At 40.1% G+C, this 17,692-nt stretch overlaps 1 protein-coding gene across 2 annotated transcripts in view; it reads right to left on the bottom strand.

Moving 5' to 3' along the window:
• Nucleotides 1-17,692, bottom strand: part of svep1 (sushi, von Willebrand factor type A, EGF and pentraxin domain containing 1) — a 142,804-nt gene that overhangs the window by 43,399 nt on the left and 81,713 nt on the right. For both annotated transcript variants that reach the window (XM_036596174.1, XM_036596175.1), the window contains exons 8-22: nt 13,798-13,916; nt 12,861-12,990; nt 12,500-12,607; nt 8,988-9,119; nt 8,461-8,652; nt 8,168-8,289; nt 7,947-8,052; nt 7,295-7,492; nt 6,631-6,864; nt 5,608-5,769; nt 5,060-5,221; nt 3,774-3,935; nt 2,579-2,667; nt 610-706; nt 22-135 (exon numbers count right to left, since the gene is read on the bottom strand). In XM_036596174.1, the coding sequence (XP_036452067.1) occupies nt 22-135; nt 610-706; nt 2,579-2,667; nt 3,774-3,935; nt 5,060-5,221; nt 5,608-5,769; nt 6,631-6,864; nt 7,295-7,492; nt 7,947-8,052; nt 8,168-8,289; nt 8,461-8,652; nt 8,988-9,119; nt 12,500-12,607; nt 12,861-12,990; nt 13,798-13,916 (2,127 nt within the window). The remainder of the gene's footprint in view (nt 1-21; nt 136-609; nt 707-2,578; nt 2,668-3,773; nt 3,936-5,059; nt 5,222-5,607; nt 5,770-6,630; nt 6,865-7,294; nt 7,493-7,946; nt 8,053-8,167; nt 8,290-8,460; nt 8,653-8,987; nt 9,120-12,499; nt 12,608-12,860; nt 12,991-13,797; nt 13,917-17,692) is intronic.

Genomic DNA, 17,692 nt, shown 5'->3' with positions numbered 1-17,692 from the left:
TGTTGGCAGTGTGCTCCATACCCACAAAGCCTGGCTGGCACTGACACTGGAAGCCTCCCATGCCGTCTCTGCACAGGCCACCATTCTGACACGGAGTGGAGTCACACTCATCAATATCACTCTCACACTTCGCTCCTAGGAGGGAATAGATAGGCGAAGAATAAGAGGGATAATACTACAGAGATATAAGAACAAAACAAAAAAACTTTTCATTAACACACAGACCCTTCCTGTACACACGTAACTTTCTATGTACAGCACAATGTAGTGCAGAATGTTGGACCTTATATTCTAGGTCTATAATTCAGTTATTAATCTTTAGTCTTATTATTCAATAACTACTAAAACAAATATGTAAGTTATTAAGTTATGAGAATGAAGAATCAAAGTATGGGCCTAAAAATGGACCCTTGCGGTTGGCTACTGATCAGGCATGTGATCACTGCTTGTGTACTGAAGAAGGAATACAGCACGAAAACCTACGCAGTTTAACCAATTTCAAAAATGAAATCTCACTGACATCAACACTGACATTCAGCACTGTGCTGTGCAGCTTACGAACAAATGAAGCAGATGTTTCAGAGGTAAATATTGTTTAGTGTATTTTACCTGTGAATCCTGGCAGACAGGTACACACATATCCAACCCCCACCTCTTCACACGTGCCCTGATTCTGACATGGGTTTAGAAAGCACTCATGGAACATCTAAGAAAAAAGGACAGCAGGTGATGGTGTAATTTGTCTATTCATGAGACTGCTATAAAGACTCATATTAAGACTAGAATGTGGGTCGAGAAAGCCAGTCCTGTATCTGCTAAAACCAGCAGAAGTGCAACTTTCAACTCAAATTTAACTCAGACCTTACCACACCAATATCACACATACAACATCCATTTAAAGGTACTGTTACCCTGCTATAAAGCTCCTGAAGGAGGTAAAGACAAAGAAAGGTGCTGGAAATTGGTTGATGTTCAACAAGTTACAAGAGAACTGCTTCTCTGACCCATTCATGCTTGAGGCTCAAGTCCAGGCTGCTATTAGGCAGTGGTTCTCTGCTCTGTTTCTTAAGGCTCCTAACCAGGAGTCTTGATTAGGTTAGCCTTGTGCTGACCTCTGAATGACCATGCTGGTGTGTTTGAGGGAGCTTGGCAACTGTCACTGTCCACCATTGTTATTGTTTTATTTAATGCGTTCTAGACTGAACTGTGCTATTGCCCAGAAGTTATATACATGGAGCACATTGCCTGACATCATGCTGATCATCTGCCAGGATCATCTGACGGGACACCTATGGAAACCAACATTGGACTTAATCACATCATAATAAACTAACTACTACCATAACACCCCAAATATTTACAAAGAGGATCATATTGGAATTCCATGATTCATGGTTTGATCTGATATAACTTGTCATGTCAGCTGCAAAAAACAACCTTAGGAAATAAAATGAGCTTTTGCTTAGCCATAAAATGCTTAGCCATAAAATCCTACTTGACAGCATGGAAAAGCTCTCGGGACTATTAGGTACAGTTTTAACTTGGTTTAAATCACGTCTATCTGACTGCCTCAATTTGTGATGATAAGTTCATCCATATCAGTTAAAGGTAAAAGGGGCCCAGTTAAAAGGGGTGTTCCACAGGGTTCCGTTTCAAGGCCAAATTGTACTTCTGCGTCTACATGTCTATGAACATGTGTGGGAGTTGTGTGCAGAGGTACAAACATACTCACACATAATGTTAAGTGTGCACTGGTATCCAAACCAGAACATACAGAAAACAGATTTTTGTAATATTCTTAAGATGGTCATGCAAACATTTTTGACTTTGCACATCTTCTGCCAAACTAATCTTAGATAACCAGTCAGCACTCGCTTGATGCACAGCTCTGCAGATTAACACAACGCACAGTTGAGATTTTGGAGGTGTGCACATCATGGCCTCTATGAGCCTGTACACACAAACCCTGTAGAAATATAAATCAGCTTTTACACCCACTCCATTTCTCTATTTATCCTCTTAGACAGATGATTAGAAGGTAAAATACTACTACCACTACTACTAGTAATAATAATAATAAAATAATAATAGTCATCTAGCTATGCACACACTGGTCTGTTCTGCCCATACTTATATCTTCCCAGCAGTCAGCTTCCTCTATGCAACAAAAAAAATGTGCTGTATGTCATAGACTTGATTTACACCCTTGCCTGGCATGCAGACTTGAACGGAAGACGTTGTGATCAGTTTTATTTGATCTGAAAGGCTCTGTGGCCAGGCTCACCTGCACTACATTAAAAAGATTCATAGAGACAAGCCCATGGGGAAGTGGGTGAAAGATACAGAGACAGAAAATGAAAGCTAGACAGTTTAGAGTGATTCTACATGGTGTGTTGTGATATTACAGGTGTTTTGACTTTTACTAAAGGTTTTCTGTCTGTGTACATGAGTATGACATTAATACGCTATCTTTCTTTATCAGTTTACTGGTTATTTTATTATGTTAATGTTTGGCATCACTGTAAACAAGGAAGAAAAATAAGAAAGACAGAAAAAGTAAAACTGAACTGACACTCACCTGACTGCTAGCCTGATAGTCTTTCCTCACCACAACCTCTGGAGCTGTGGTTACACTTTCCTCTTTAGGCAAGAAACTAGAGCCAAAGCCTGGGAGAGAGAGAGATTAAGAAAGAAAGAAAGCAAGAAAGCAAGAAAGAAAGAAAGAAAGAAAGAAAGAAAGAAAGAAAAAAAGAAAATGAGGCACAGACAGTAAGTAAGTACGAGACATAAAAAAAGCATGAGGGGCAGAAATTTCTGCTGTTAGAACTGGAAAAGATTATCCGAAGGCATTCATCATCCTCATCATCTTTTCCGGCCTGCAGCACATTTTCCCTGCGTGTAAAGAGAGTCTTCTCCTGTTATGTGTTTATGAGCACTATCATGCACGACATGCACTCCCCGCTCCAATTCAACATTAGGGGTCCATTCTAGGGGAGAAAGTGTCCCTTTATCGGCCTTTCTCTTGCATAGGCTTAAAGAATTTGGTGCTTTGGCAGACATCATTTTGAGTAATGTTACTGGACCTTCCAGCTGTGTGCCATGTCTGGATGAATGATAAACCTCTGATCAGCAACAGGAAAGGCTGAGGCATTAGTTATAGCGCTACACCTTCAGAATATCCAATTTATGTCCAATAAATCCAAACCCTCTTCTATTCAACTAGACGTCATCGTGGGTCACTCTGCAATTACTTTGAAAAATGCACTAAATTCTCTCCATTGGGTGCAACTCTATCCAGCATCCAGAGAAGCCTGCCAGAGGGTGACCTTTATAATGAAAACAGCATGCTCTCGTTCTAAGACCATTCTTTAAATACATCCTCCAAATAAGTGGTTTTCAGTAGTCAGTGAGGTCTCAGCATATGAGGAACTTCTTTAAGCCTGTGAAAACTCCTCTCCTCATGAAACTAACTGGGAGAATGCCGAGAGCATGTAAAGCTGCATCAAGGCAAAGATGGGCTACTAAGTACCTAAAACAGAAGATAATAACTTTTGTTCTTAATACCTTTTGGTCACTTTATAATTCTATTTGTGTTATTAATTATGTGCTATGTGCTTTTAATTAATTTACTATTTGCTATTTCATAGTTTTGATTTCTTTATCAGTATTCTAAGACGTAAAAAAAGAAAATCTTCATGATTAGCTGGATCCAAACCTTTGACAGAAAGCACACATATACTCTGGTTAAGTATAAAGAAGCTGGTCAGACGTACTGGAGCACTGTTGGATGCTCTTGGCTCCTGTGGTGGTGGTGGTGCCATAGAAGGGGCAGGAGAGACAGTAGGAGCGACCCTCTTCAGGCTGGTAGTAGTCTCTGGGACAGGGATAACACGGGACCAGTCCAGCACGAGAGAAATGACCTGCAGAGCATGGTACTGGTGAAAGGAAAGAGTGAAAAAGAGAAAGAGAAAGAGAGAGAGAGAGAGAGAGAGAGAGAGAGAGAGAGAGAGAGAGGAAAGTGGGAGAAGCATAAGCCAGAAAGCAGAGCCAGACAGGGAAGACAGAAAGAAGAGATGGAGACAGGAGGACAGGCAAAGAAAGATGATGCAGATACATGGAGGAAGAAAGAGATAAAGTGAGATTAGTGAACAGGAATGTGTTGCATTTTGCTGCACTGCTTCACTTCACTGCTCTAACAACAAAGTCAGAAGAAGTTCCTAAAAATTCATACAAATTTAACAGAGCTTCATATAAATTTCCATCTCTACCCTTCTGTTTTCTGTAACAAAGTTTTCACACCTCACCACTATCCTGTTTCCTTCCTACCCCCCAAGAAGTCTATGCATTTCCCTCTGTCCTTCAAAAGAGGAGATTAGGCATTGCAGTGCAGTGGTTCCCAGTCCTGGTCCTGGGTGCTGGAGTGTCTGCCCGGCACAGTGGTTTTCAAACTTTGGGTCACAGTGAGGGGTTGAGTGGGTCGCATTTGTTTTGTTTTGAAAGGAGCAGAGCTAACTGAATGACATTTTAGATCAGAAGGGGAAATATGCCATTTCTATGTTGCTTTAGCAACACTTAAATAAGTGTTATTATTATTTTATTAGTGTTCTATTATGCAGTCTTGCTAAGTATGTAATAGTTTAGGCTTGTGTATCTTTCATTCTTTTATGCTATTGTGTTTGTTGATTAAATTAACTGGACTGAAAGCTTAGAGACTTGAAGACTTTTATGATGATTTTTTGTCTCATAACACTTAACAAAAAATTTGGTGGGCTTCAGAACAAACACTAACTATGTATGTGGGTCTTGGCATGAAAAAGGTGACTATCACATCAACTTCAACTCAGACCTGGCATGATAGACCAGCGAAACACTAAATGCACATAGCAGAGCTACTCTAGGACTGAGGTTGGGAACCACTTCCCTATAAACCACTTAGAGGTTCTTCAAGCTCCCTTCCCCTTTACAGCCCCATATCACTCCTCAAACTTAGACTGAAGGTGTGGTCTATAAACTAGGAGTACTGCATTGGATAATGAGCTTGGGCAGGTGTGAAGCTCACCTCCACACTCAGTGGAGTCCACAGCTCCTCGGTTAACAGTGGAGGTGTTGGAGGGGCAGGGCAGGCAGGACCGTGAGCCATAGCCAGGCTGATACTCCCCCAGTGGACAGGACTCACATGTCTCCAGCCCACTCAGTGACGAGCTGCCAGGCTTACACTGTGCTGGAAATGCACGCACACATACACGCACACATAAATGCACACACAAAAACACACACACACACACTATTCAGACAGAGACAATGCATTATCCAACCACTAAAATGTACATATTAGTTTCACAACTGTCATTTTATAATAGTTTCATAGTAGTTATGCAATAATTCATAGTCCTTACTGACTAATAAGCCTTAAAATAAAATAACTAAACATTAATCCTAGGAAAAACAGTTGGCTGCATGGGTGGACAGATTAGGGTTGACAAGGATCTGATAACAGGCTAAGAGGTTCAGAGGTTTATGTGTTCATTTACAAACAGAATAGCACTGGTGAGCAGGCAGATTAATGATGTGCTGATAAGCTGAATGCTGGCTTGCTGAAGCACTAACCTTTGCACTCAGCCACACTGCGGGAGTGGAGGTAAGGGGTGGAATATCCATCTGGACACGGCTTACATTCCATCTGACCCTCTTCGTCCTGATAGAAGCCTCTCCGACAGCTCTCACACTCAGCGTACTCCACTGAGAAATACGTTCCCACTGGACACTGCACTACAGGACAGACAGGACAATATTTCCATTACCAGTTACAGCTGTTAGGAGACACTCTTATCCTGAGTGCTTTACTGTCTATTGGGAAAATGTATCCCTATCCGAGTGCCAAAAGCCCAAAGACACCACCAAGCTAAAGCACTGCCAGAAACAGGAGTCACTGCTGATACATGAATACTTACACTACTGTTCAAATGTTTGGAATTATTTGTCATATTAATCATCACTGTTATGTCATATTTTATTGTCATAATTGTTCATTTACTTTTACTTCATTCTTCATGTTTTACATTTTCTCTTTTTTTAAATTGTCTACAGCTGGTCATTCTGGTCACAGATAACATTTCTTAGTTGTTCATTTTTGACAAATTCCTCAAGGTATGTTGTGGAATTCGACCACTGCCTTCAAATGACAGAGGGCTGGTCAATTTTTGGCTTTGTGCAGGCATCAGGGTTTTAAATCTCACATGCCTTTACATAAACCCTTAAACTGCTTAAACTATATTTAATTCAGTTTAGCACTAATTTCATGAAGTCCATTCAAAATGGTCTTCTAATTTAAGTCAGTTAACTGGACCCTTGATTTAGTAACACACATTTAGATTTTTGTAAGTTGCTGTGTCTGTCATGGTTATCCATGTATTACCATGGATTTAGAAGGGTAATAAAAACAAACATTTTTTAAACACCATTAATATTTTATGTCCCATTACTTTACTGACATTACTTTGTCTGTGTTTGGTAAAGAATATATTCTTATTTGTTTAGGTTTAGATTTGCTTGTTACTTGCAACACAATCAGTGCTCTATACTAGCTGTATCAGGTGCAGTATGGGAGACACTCTTCAGAGGTGAACTCACCACACATGCGACCTTTGAGCACAGAGCCTGGGCGACAGTACAGCGAGGCCCTCTTGCTCTCCAGTGATTTGGGGTCAGCCACAATCATTTCCGAAGACACATGGAAGGTGCTCAGATGCTGCTTGCTCAGTGTCCGCTTCAGCCGATTGGTCAGCTGCTCCAGGGTCCGTAGGAGCCGCTTCTGATTGGCTACTTCCACTGAGTCATTCCTCGACAGAGGCAGTGGGATGCTTGCTGGGAGAAAGGAGAAGTGTTGGGAGAGACTGGCCAAAATGGCTGCATTCAAATTTTCTTATTTTAGTTCTTATTTTTTTGGTGATGACTGACTTTGTAAGGCATAGAGAACTTGCAAACAGGGGGAATTGTTCATAAAAATTAATACTAGTGAAGAAAAAACAAAACCAGGTAACAATCCATGGTACAGCAGATCCTCACATTCCTATGACTAGCATGTTGTCTGTATGTGGTAGTGGTATGTAAGGGTTATCAATCCTGGTCCTGGAGTCTAGTACACCAGCTACACATAGTACCTAAGTGTTGAGCTGAAGGTGTGTTTGACCAGGGAAATCACCAAATTGTGTTGAACACCAGCCCTCCAACTGATGACCCCTGCTGTAGAGGAAGCCCTAAAATACTAAATGCAGACAAAGATGGCATCTTCTACCTGTGATGTTGAAGTATATCTGGATCTTCTGGTCGCGAGTAAGCCGAGAGATTTTGCGATGGCGCTTGGATCTCAAGTGATGGAACGCATCATCCTGTTGTAGAGGGGTGTGCTGATGATCTGGAGAAAATCCACCATCAAAGTACGCGTAATCCTGACCATTTTGAGAGGCCCAGTTACTGCCCCATCCACCAGGACCTGAAAAAGAAGGAGGTGTGGTGAAATGGTGGGGGGAACAACAGAGAACAATAAGAAGATGAACTTTCTTTTTTCATTGAAACATTTGGAACCACTACATTGTAAAGAACTGCTGTACTATGTAACAGTGTGCATGGATGCTTAAGCATTTGTTACCAGATGCTTGCTAGATAAATTTGGTGTGTATGCATATATCTTTACATTTGCACTACATAATGTAACTCATGTTCATGAGTGCATATTAGAGCACACGTGAGCTGTACATTAGAAATACAGAGTGCAGGAAAAAACTGTACAAATTCAGTAATCACCTGTTTTTAGAAATACAGTAAAGTATTGTAATTTAATAATACAGTATAATCACTGTAAATTTACACTTTCTTCACAGTGTATTATCAACATTTGACACATCTCAAAAAAGCAAAAGAGTCTTTGGATGACAATGCATTCTTACCAATGGCGAATCCATTTGGATAGTCATAGTTGTATTCCAGACACTGTCCCTGTGACATCACTTCCAGTTTACAGTTGATATCATCTCCACTGCAGATATTGGGAACCTTTATGATTGTGGGTATTACAGGAAAACAAAAGATGATGAGGGTCCTCAGCAAGCCAGATCTGTCTGGTTTGTGCTATTACGCTTGGTGTGTGTGTGTGTCTGTGTGCTCTCACTAAGCCTCCAAGAACAGCGGTGAAATCGCCAGTGAAGGACTTCAGCAGGTCCGGGTCATCACAGCGGGATGCTTTGAACAACATTTCAAATGGCTTGTAGCCATTGTTGGCAACTCTGTTCACTAGAAATAGAACATAATAATGTAAAATAATGTTAACTGGTTTGAAAATGTCCTTGTCCAATAATATCATCAGTAATGTTTCAGCAGAGCAAACAACTCAAATAAATAATGCAAATAGGCATGAATATAAGGAAATAAATATAAGACAGGTATCAGAGTGACAACACTGACAGGAGCAGTCTGGTCTTTCCGGTGAGCGTTGTGGCTCCCAGCGGCCATTATTTGGGCAGAAGTAGCTGTGCACTGCATTCTGGGTAAGGCTGTAGCCCTCTCTGCAAATCAGGGTGCAGTTTACCCCCCTCTCCTCCTTCACGCAGGAGAAATCAGCATGCACCGGCACATACGGCTGCTCACACTCAGAACCTGAGAGACACAACACAACAGCAAGAGCTTCACACAGCAGTTGTATTGGAAAGCAAATCAATTTATATGTGTAATGCTTTTGCTCCATCACAGCTTTAGAGAAATCCAAGAAAGACCACTGATCAGAAAACTCCTGAATCTGTCTAGACCAGTGCAAGAAAAATCAAAACACTAACAAAGGAAGGACTTGATTTGATCTGAGGTAGCTTAATTGAGATTCTCTTTGTTTCTTTCACACTGGTTCACCACTGCATCTGTTAACAAACGCCCTGAGAAACGACATATAAATAAATGGAATAAATTTCACTGTGACATGTCTGGCTTTACCCATTTACCTTGCACTGTAACAATGAGCTCACAGGTACGATTATTGCCTGATGGGTCAGTGGCTGTGTAGAACACGGTCGTCTCTCCAACAGGAAATGCATCACCAGAGGAGTGTGTGCTGGAGATGTTCAAGTGGGCTCCTGCGACAATAAGAACACTACACATTTACACATTTAAAAAAAATAAAAAATAAACTTGCTTGCACTGAAAAACTAAAATACTAGGAAAAAATACATCACAGCTTTGGAGAGGCTCAAAGAGTGACTCATATAAACAGAAGTGATTCTAATTCAATGAGTGAATTGCATAATGACTAAATGATTTCTAGTTATTCACAAATAAATTTATTTGTGGTTGTTATACTGATATAAAAAGAGTTTATAAAAGCTCCACGAATTCAAGCAGTATTTGATTTTCAAAGGGAGTTATCCACATTTTTGTGGACGACTCCCTTTGAAATGATTTGCTCTAGACAAAAGCAACAGCCTGTCGTGAGGGCCTAGTCAGTGGTCATGTAGCATATGAACAGTGCTATTTCAGCATGTGAATAGTATGATGCACTTACATTCTAGTTTTAAAAAATGTTTTAGGAGCATTTCAAAGGAAGTAACAAAGATTATTCACACAATTCAGATAGATTAGAATAAAACACTGTTCCAGACAAAAGTAATAGCCTACTGCACAACAAGAGACCCCCCATTTATAGCCATGTGGGTTAAAGTGGTTAACCCTGAAACTTTAATAAATGAGACAGGCTGACACGTAAACGTAGCCTGTGTGTTCTCTGGAGAACGACAGGTTTCAGTGCCAAAGCAGAGACACTGGGTGGTTAATAATATGGCAATGAGGTACTGCACAGTGGGCAGCTACAAGGAGTAATTTAAAGTGGTGTAGACACTAACACACACACACACACACAGTCAAACACGCACACGCATATAGACCCACATGTATGCACACACACAGACACAGACACACACACACACACACACACACACACAAAAGCAATCTTTTCCACAGTGCACAGAGAAGTTCCAGATCCATTCCAAGCTGTCTGACAAACGTCTGGCTGCAGCGGCTGCTGGAGAGAGCAGCTCCCTCCCCGTCTCGACTAAATTTAGTCCAGCGTCAGGGTGTGTGCTCGGAAAACCTCCACAAGCTGACGTCAGCTCAACGTTGATGTGACGTCGGCTGGGCGCCTCAGAGCAGCCACAATAGACCATTTCGGTGAAACTTGTGTGTGTGTGTGTGCTGGGATCCTTGTGTGTCATTACCATATTTCAAAAGGAAACTCCACTACATTTAGAGCTCCACAGAGTTCTTAGACTTTTAGTTTGTATGTAATTCTGTCTCATTTAGTATTACAGTGTTACAATATACTTAGTTTGTATGAGAATACAGGATTATACAATCATCTTTTGGGGGATTACCCCAGTTTATTAAACATTTTCTTTGCTTTAAAATTTTAACTTAGCGAACTAATTTTAGACAGCGAGCAGACAGAAATAAAGATTTTTTTTTAATACTAGTGGTATATGTGCAAAAAAGTGGAGCCAACTGACACAAAAGCAGCTTAGATACAAATGTGAAGTTGAGTGTGGTAGAGCTACCATGGTAGTGGTAGGTAGCAACCTAGAGGCTAGCTAAGATGTGATTACCAGGTAATAATGTTAATGGCAGGGTTGGGATGTGATAGAATACAAGTATTCGGAATGCAAGGATTACGTTTCTGTATTCAGTCCAAGTTACATTTTGTAAAGGCAGAATTCAGAATACAGTTACTTCTTACATTTTTGCAAGAATATCTACCTGTAAATTTAAAAATACATGTACCAGCTTTAAAAGAAACAACATCACTGCTTGTTAAATAACTATTTTAAAATCAGCACACAGCATGTAAAGGTGTACTCTGAAGAAGAACCTCAAAAAAGTCTTCTTTACAAACACTGAGAATCCTGCTAAAGCCTGAGTAGACTGATAAATCACTGTGATAAGTCAGTTATTCTTAGTTTCAGTAAACTCTTCTGAGGGATAACTGAACTGAGCAATCTCCTCAGTAGTGCACATGTTCACGAGTGATAAGTTTAGCACTGGCACTGTACTGGACTTACAATTCTGTGGCAGGTTACATACATGCCATTAACTGAAAATGCCACAGCTACTCACTTTAAACTTAAATTTGTGAGATTTTGTTATTGGTATATGGCGCATTGTTGGCTTAAGTCATGAAAAGGCAGTAGGAATTTGGGAGCTGCAGTGGACTGAAGCATGTGATTAGAGCCAAAATAACATTGAGAATTTTGTATTCACTTAGCTCTTCATTTGAATAACTGATTTATTCATGAAATAATTGATATTTTTCTTTTCATTTTAACAGAAAATTGCATTAACAAAACTGCCAAACAGTAACAGTAAGAAACAGCGTGAATTAAATAAAAATTACGGCAGAGTTTTTCCCCATGTACTTTATCAATATGTACTGTAAATGTATTCTAAATGTATTCTAAATACTTTTTATGTATTATAACGGAATGTATTACTGCATACATTTAGTTCAGTGTGTTCAGTATTCAGCCATCACTACTTTTTCAAAGTATTTTGCCCAATCCTGGTTAGCAGATAGCCTGCACTCTACACAAGCATACCTCTTAAGTCTCATGTATTGGCCACAAGACTCGCACATTAGGGCCAGATCTCACAATATTTTGCCAAACCTTTCATATCTCATGCATTACAGAAAATGTCTGGCTTGAAACTGTATGCTAGCTTTTTGGTTTTGCCTCACTGGGAAGGAAACTCATTCCTGTGGGCAAAGGAGATTGTAAAATCTCACACAATTCAATGTTCTGAACTTCAGATGTATGCACAGGTAACTTAAAGTCAACACTACACACGACATACGTCCATTGTGTGGCAAATGAATATCCAGGACAGTTAAATACACAAAAAGACCTTCCTAGATTTGCCCTAGTGTTGGTAGGGGACTAAACATCTTAATTAGGGGCTCCCCTGTAATTTGCACAACTGTCTTGTAGGTCTCATTCATATGCTGTGCCATTTACCTACACAACCTCAGCACAAACATGTATTATGGTGATCATATTTTTTCTACTCCACACATAAACAATGCCTTACAATCCATTCTAATATGTGCTCTATGCAGGAAACCTTTTTCTGAGCGGAGTCTCTAAAATGCTTGTGAGTCCCCTGAGAGTTTCCTCTCTCTGAGGGCACAGTACACGGCCGGACAATGATTGCAGTGATGCATCTAGCACACACTTGAAAAGGTGCTTTTCATGCTGTATCCATGGTAATGATTCTGCCACATGATCGCCATAGATTCAGTTCTCACGCCTCCACGGTCAGAATCCAGGCCTTTTCCACTATGGTCTACATTTTTCCTGGACACCTTTTGAAAGCTAACTTGGGGAAAAAATGTGCCCTTATTCACTAACTCCTCATCTGTGTCTCTCTATCTTCATTTCCATCTCTCTCTCACTCTCCCCTTAAGGGTGTGTACCTGAATTGTCTGAGAACTGTGGCTCTTCCCAATAGACCGGCGTCTCTGTGTCTGTGGCCTGGACAGTGGGCGGAGACCGGCACCTGTCAATCAAAGGAGGCTCCATATCTAAGGAAAAAGAAACACTGTTAGATCTCAGCCTAAATGAGAGAACTGAGTCTCAGTATACAATGCATATTCTGTACTGGAGCCTAAAATAAAAGGTGGTGGATTCCGATTAGAAGACGTTTTAACCCTAAGCTTTTATTCAGTATGTACTATGAGTAATTTGGAAATTACTATGTAACTAATATGCACGTTTTGTACTTCTGAAAGTTTATGACTCACAGACAACATGTATTCAAAATGAACAGGGACTCACCGATGACTGTAACAGTGAAGGAGCAGTTGGCTTTGTTTCCAGTGCGGTCAGTAGCTGTGTAGGTGATGAGCTCTGTGCCAATGGGGAATGGCTGGGCTGGGTTCAGGATGGGTGTCACATGGACAACAACCTGAAGAATGAACAGAACACTCACTGTAAGTTAACCATAGTTGAGTTTTTTGACATAACAAGGCAAACCATACAGGTAAGTCATTTGAGGTCAATTCAGTGATTTCCATGCTCAAACACATCGGCTTCAACTTAGCAGTCAGTTATTAGGTTTTGTAGGTCTGTTTAAGATCTTGAAACAGTTTTGCCAACACGACGGGAATTCTATTCACATCAGTGTTGGATCTTACTTGGACAATATTTCTCAAATATTTGTTGGGCTTGGTTAGGGTCCACGATGGGTTACAGATGGTTTCAGATAGAAATTTTGTCAGGTCATGGTCAGGTTTGATCAAAATATGAGGCTCAGAAAAGCTGGACTGAGAAGAGCAATGAAATTGTCAAGATATGCTCAATGAAACACGTTTCAGTGTCGAACCTTTTCTGATACAGCATGTTAATTCTGTTGTGGACCATAAGGATATCTGAATCTATGACCCCTTATTTATTAAAGCAATTCATCACTGAGTCATGCCATAGACCTAACAGTTTATCACTAACTCGTTCCTTCAGACACCCACACCTCCACCCAGGGCTGCCAGCGAAGCGTTTAGCAACATAACAGAGTGCCTAATACTGACATAGGACAGAAACTGGTAAGTTATGGAACTATGAGATGGTACTAGAGGAGAAACAAATGGGAACATTTTGGGATTGTTTTGTTGTTGTTGTTTCTAAGGAGCACTAAACAAAAAGACAAAAAAGTGAAGTAAAAAGAAAAGAAAAAGAGGAAAAGAGGACAACAGAACAGGAAGGAAGAAAAATTAACCTGATCTCCTGAAGTGTCTCCCACCACTGGTGCGCTGAGGGTGACGTTAGATGACCGCTGATGCTCATCGGTCTCTACAATAACATTTCCTGGGCACTGAATCCATGGAGGCTCTGCATCTATGAGTTACAAATACAACACAACAGTGACATAATTTCAAAAGGAAATAAACAAATGAGCCAAGAAAACAATAAAATAACAAGCATGCCAGGAGTCATATAAGCTACACGTTTTCATTATAGGGCTGAATGTGGGCTAGGAGATGAGTTCAAACACATGGCGCCATGCCACTATGCTCTGTTACTAATTAGTGATCCGAATGAGCTTCAGTCTTCATGACGCTTTGCATTACCTAATGGATAATTTAACTGTCCATACTCTGATCTTATGCCATTTCTAATACGTATACAGTTTATACAGGCCATGGATTACATGATATCATCCAATCTGTTTGGTGGATCAAGGCTTTCTGATATTGTTCTGTATATGCTCATACATGATATGGGGCCATAGGTTTTAGAGTGTTGATCTGGGCTGAGATGCTTATTGTTCATACAGTAACATCCACTACGTGATCATAGGACTATGTCACATTTGTAGGCCACATACATCTGAAGTACTGCTGTATTTCAAAAGTACACAGAGAGTCCTTCAGACACAGAGACCTTATTTTGACAGAATTCTGAGCACTGCCTTAACCTCAACCTTGATCTTTGCATTGCAAGGTACTTCACAAACAGAGAAAAGCCAGACTGGAGGGACCACGGGAGGAAGTTTTTGAATGTATTCTGCCTGTTTGTTGTGAAAATGATTTTCAGTTCACCACATAAACTGGCGGTAAAGGATTTTATGAATGTTAGGAGAGTGTACTTTTTTTAAATGCTAAGTGTTGGATGACCATCTCTATTATTATACACCGATCATATGACCATCTCCTTGTTTCTATGCTCATTGTCCATTTTATCAGCTCCACTTACTATATAGGTGCACTTTGTAGTTCTACAATTACAGACTGTAGTCCATCTGTTTCTCTGCATACTTTATTAGCCCCTTTTACCCTGTACTTCAGTGGTCAGGACCCCCATGGACCCTCACAGAGCAGGTACTATTTGGGTGGTGGATCATTCTCAGCACTGCAGTAACATTGACGTGGTGGTGGTGTGTTAGTGTGTGTTGCGCTGCTACGAGTGGATCAGACACAGCAGTGCTGCTGGAATTCTTAAACACCTCAGCGTCACTGCTGGACTGAGAACAGTCCACCAATCAAAAATATCCAGCCAACAGTGTCCTGTGGGCAGCGTCCTGCGACCACTGACGAACGACTAGAAGATGACCAACACAAAATGCGCAGCAGCAGATGAACTAACGTCTCTGACTTTACATCTACAAGGTGGATTGACAAGGTAGGAGTGTCTAATAGAGTGGACAGTGAGGGGACACAGTGTTTAAAAACAACAGCAGCACTGCTGTGTCTGATCCACTCGTACCAGCACAACACACACTAACACACCACCATCACGTCAGTGTTACTGCAGTGCTGAGAATGATCCACCACCCAAATGCTACCTGCTCTGTGAGGGTCCATGAGGGTCCTGACCACTGAAAAACAGGGTAAAAGGGGGCTAATAAAGTATGCAGAGAAACAGATGGACTACAGTCTGTAATTGTAGAACTACAAAGTGCACCTATATAGTAAGTGGAGCTGATAAAATAGACAATGAGCGTAGAAACAAGGAGGTGGTCATAATGTTATGCCTGATCAGTGTAAGTGTATCGGTTGAAGTAATTTGCATTAACTCAGCATCAGGGTTAATGTTAACTTGCTACAACTATTTTGTTAAAAGACAAAAAAAATACTTTTGAACAGGACACATCATTTCTCTGTAAATAGTTGCAGCTAAGGATGCTACCAAGGTTTACCTAGCAATGTACACCATAGGACAGAATCTTTCCTTTGAATATAGACAAGGTTCCTGAACCATGATCTTCAGGTTCTTCTCACTTTCATTAGCTAAAGCTCTTATTATCTGTCTAAGGGCAAACAGGGGCATATTCATCTGCCATTTTAATGAGCATCTTATGCTGCATCTCAATGGGATAGCGATGGAGAATTAAAAGATAGAGACTCCCGGTTCTGAAAAAAACAGCAATAAAATCTAAAAAGACAAAAATAACTGGTTTTGATTCCAAGAAGTTCCAAGAAGTTTTTAGACCCAAATATACTCCTACAGCAATAAAAGTACTTTTGCATGACTCCTAATCTACCATTTTAAATTGCTAATGATAAAGTGTTAAAATGTTACTGTAATTTTTATAGACATTTATGTGTATTTATCGATACCCATGCTCTGAGTATTGTTAAAAGTTGGCTACCGATGCTTGCTGCTTTGGTGCTGGATGGGCAGCAGTATGAATATGTCAATGTGACAAAGTAAAATTATAAGTAAGATCTAGTAATGTTAGTGTAGTTTCCTAATGTTAGGTAAATCAACCAGTAAACTGTGTAGACTAGCTGCAGGGTTATGTGTGGCAACTGTACTGTTCTGTAGGATTCATTTTCATAGCTTCTACACGAGGGGTGTCCAATCTTATCCGCAAAGGGCCGGTGTGACAACAGGTTTTGCACACCTGATTCTACTTGTTTAATCAGTTGGTCTTAGTCTTCAAACATTTCATCAGGAGACCTCCTGCTTTGTTGGAGTGAAAACCTGCAGCCACACCAGCACTTTGCGGATAAGACTGGACACCGTGTTCTACACAGTAAATGTCAACATCAGCAATATTCCTTGCCAAACACTGAAGTAATTAAATGTTATCATGTCAGTTAATTTACATTGGGATACAGTCAAACTTTACAGTTTTGTATCTCTGGTGACACAGCATACAGAATTTATTTTGAGGCACAGTTCTACAGTGACATCAAATGAGACAAACAAATAGAAAACTATCTAATAGGAATCTGATAATTATGTAATAATCAGGCACTACCAGCATGTTTAGTCTGCAGTAATGGAGGTAACAGCAGAAATGAAAAGTAGACAGGGTGTTACACTTATGAGCCACTAGTTTAAATTTAATTTTAATTTATCAGTGGAGAAGCTTGCAAACAGCAAGTCAAGCAGCCTGTGTTCTGTCTATACAGGCCAAATACTTTGGCATTAGAGTAACAGGCATTCTGTGTGGGTGGGTATCAGCCACTTGGTGCTCTACATCCACTCTACATGCTAATTCTACAATAAACACATTTGCACCAGGAGAAGCAATAACACATAAACAGTGGTGCACACAGGGACGAATACATTGACAGTCATAGACACGCACACATGCAAATATATATAATATAATAATATATATGATAAAATACATTAAAACTCCAGCCTGTCTGCCAGCCAATTTACTTACTTTTGGCTATAATTCTGTTTATGTAATATATGCTACTGTGCAAAAGTAAGAGAAACCCTTAATTTATTTAATTTTTAAGCCAAACAGCTACATCCTTGTTTGTTGGAATATATTTCTGATTAGATTTCTGAGTTTTCAAAAATGGAGTTAAAAAAAAACAGAGAAATACAGACTCCTAACAATTGTGTAAGACCTAGTAGACCACCAAAAAATGTCCCCAGATAAACAGAACAGAATAAGGTTTTATCTTTGAGAGAGAAGAGGAAATTGAGCTCCACTCTGGCTTCACATCTGAAAAAAATCCACAGGTGTTTCTGAACATCCTTTGAAAATGTGTAGCTGTCAAGAAGCCGTTACTGAGAAAAAGAAAAAGAAAAAAAAACAACAAATCAAACCAAGAAGCTGATGGTGTTCTCAGAACTCTGGACTGACCATCTCAGAGTCCAGACTTCAACATTGCTGAATATGTTTGAGATTACATGGATTGTAAGAA

This window comes from Colossoma macropomum, unplaced genomic scaffold (assembly GCF_904425465.1).
Source record: "Colossoma macropomum unplaced genomic scaffold, Colossoma_macropomum, whole genome shotgun sequence".
Taxonomy (NCBI): Eukaryota; Metazoa; Chordata; class Actinopteri; order Characiformes; family Serrasalmidae; genus Colossoma; species Colossoma macropomum.
Note: the sequence above shows the minus strand (reverse complement) of the source record. Positions and strands in the feature narration are given on the sequence as shown.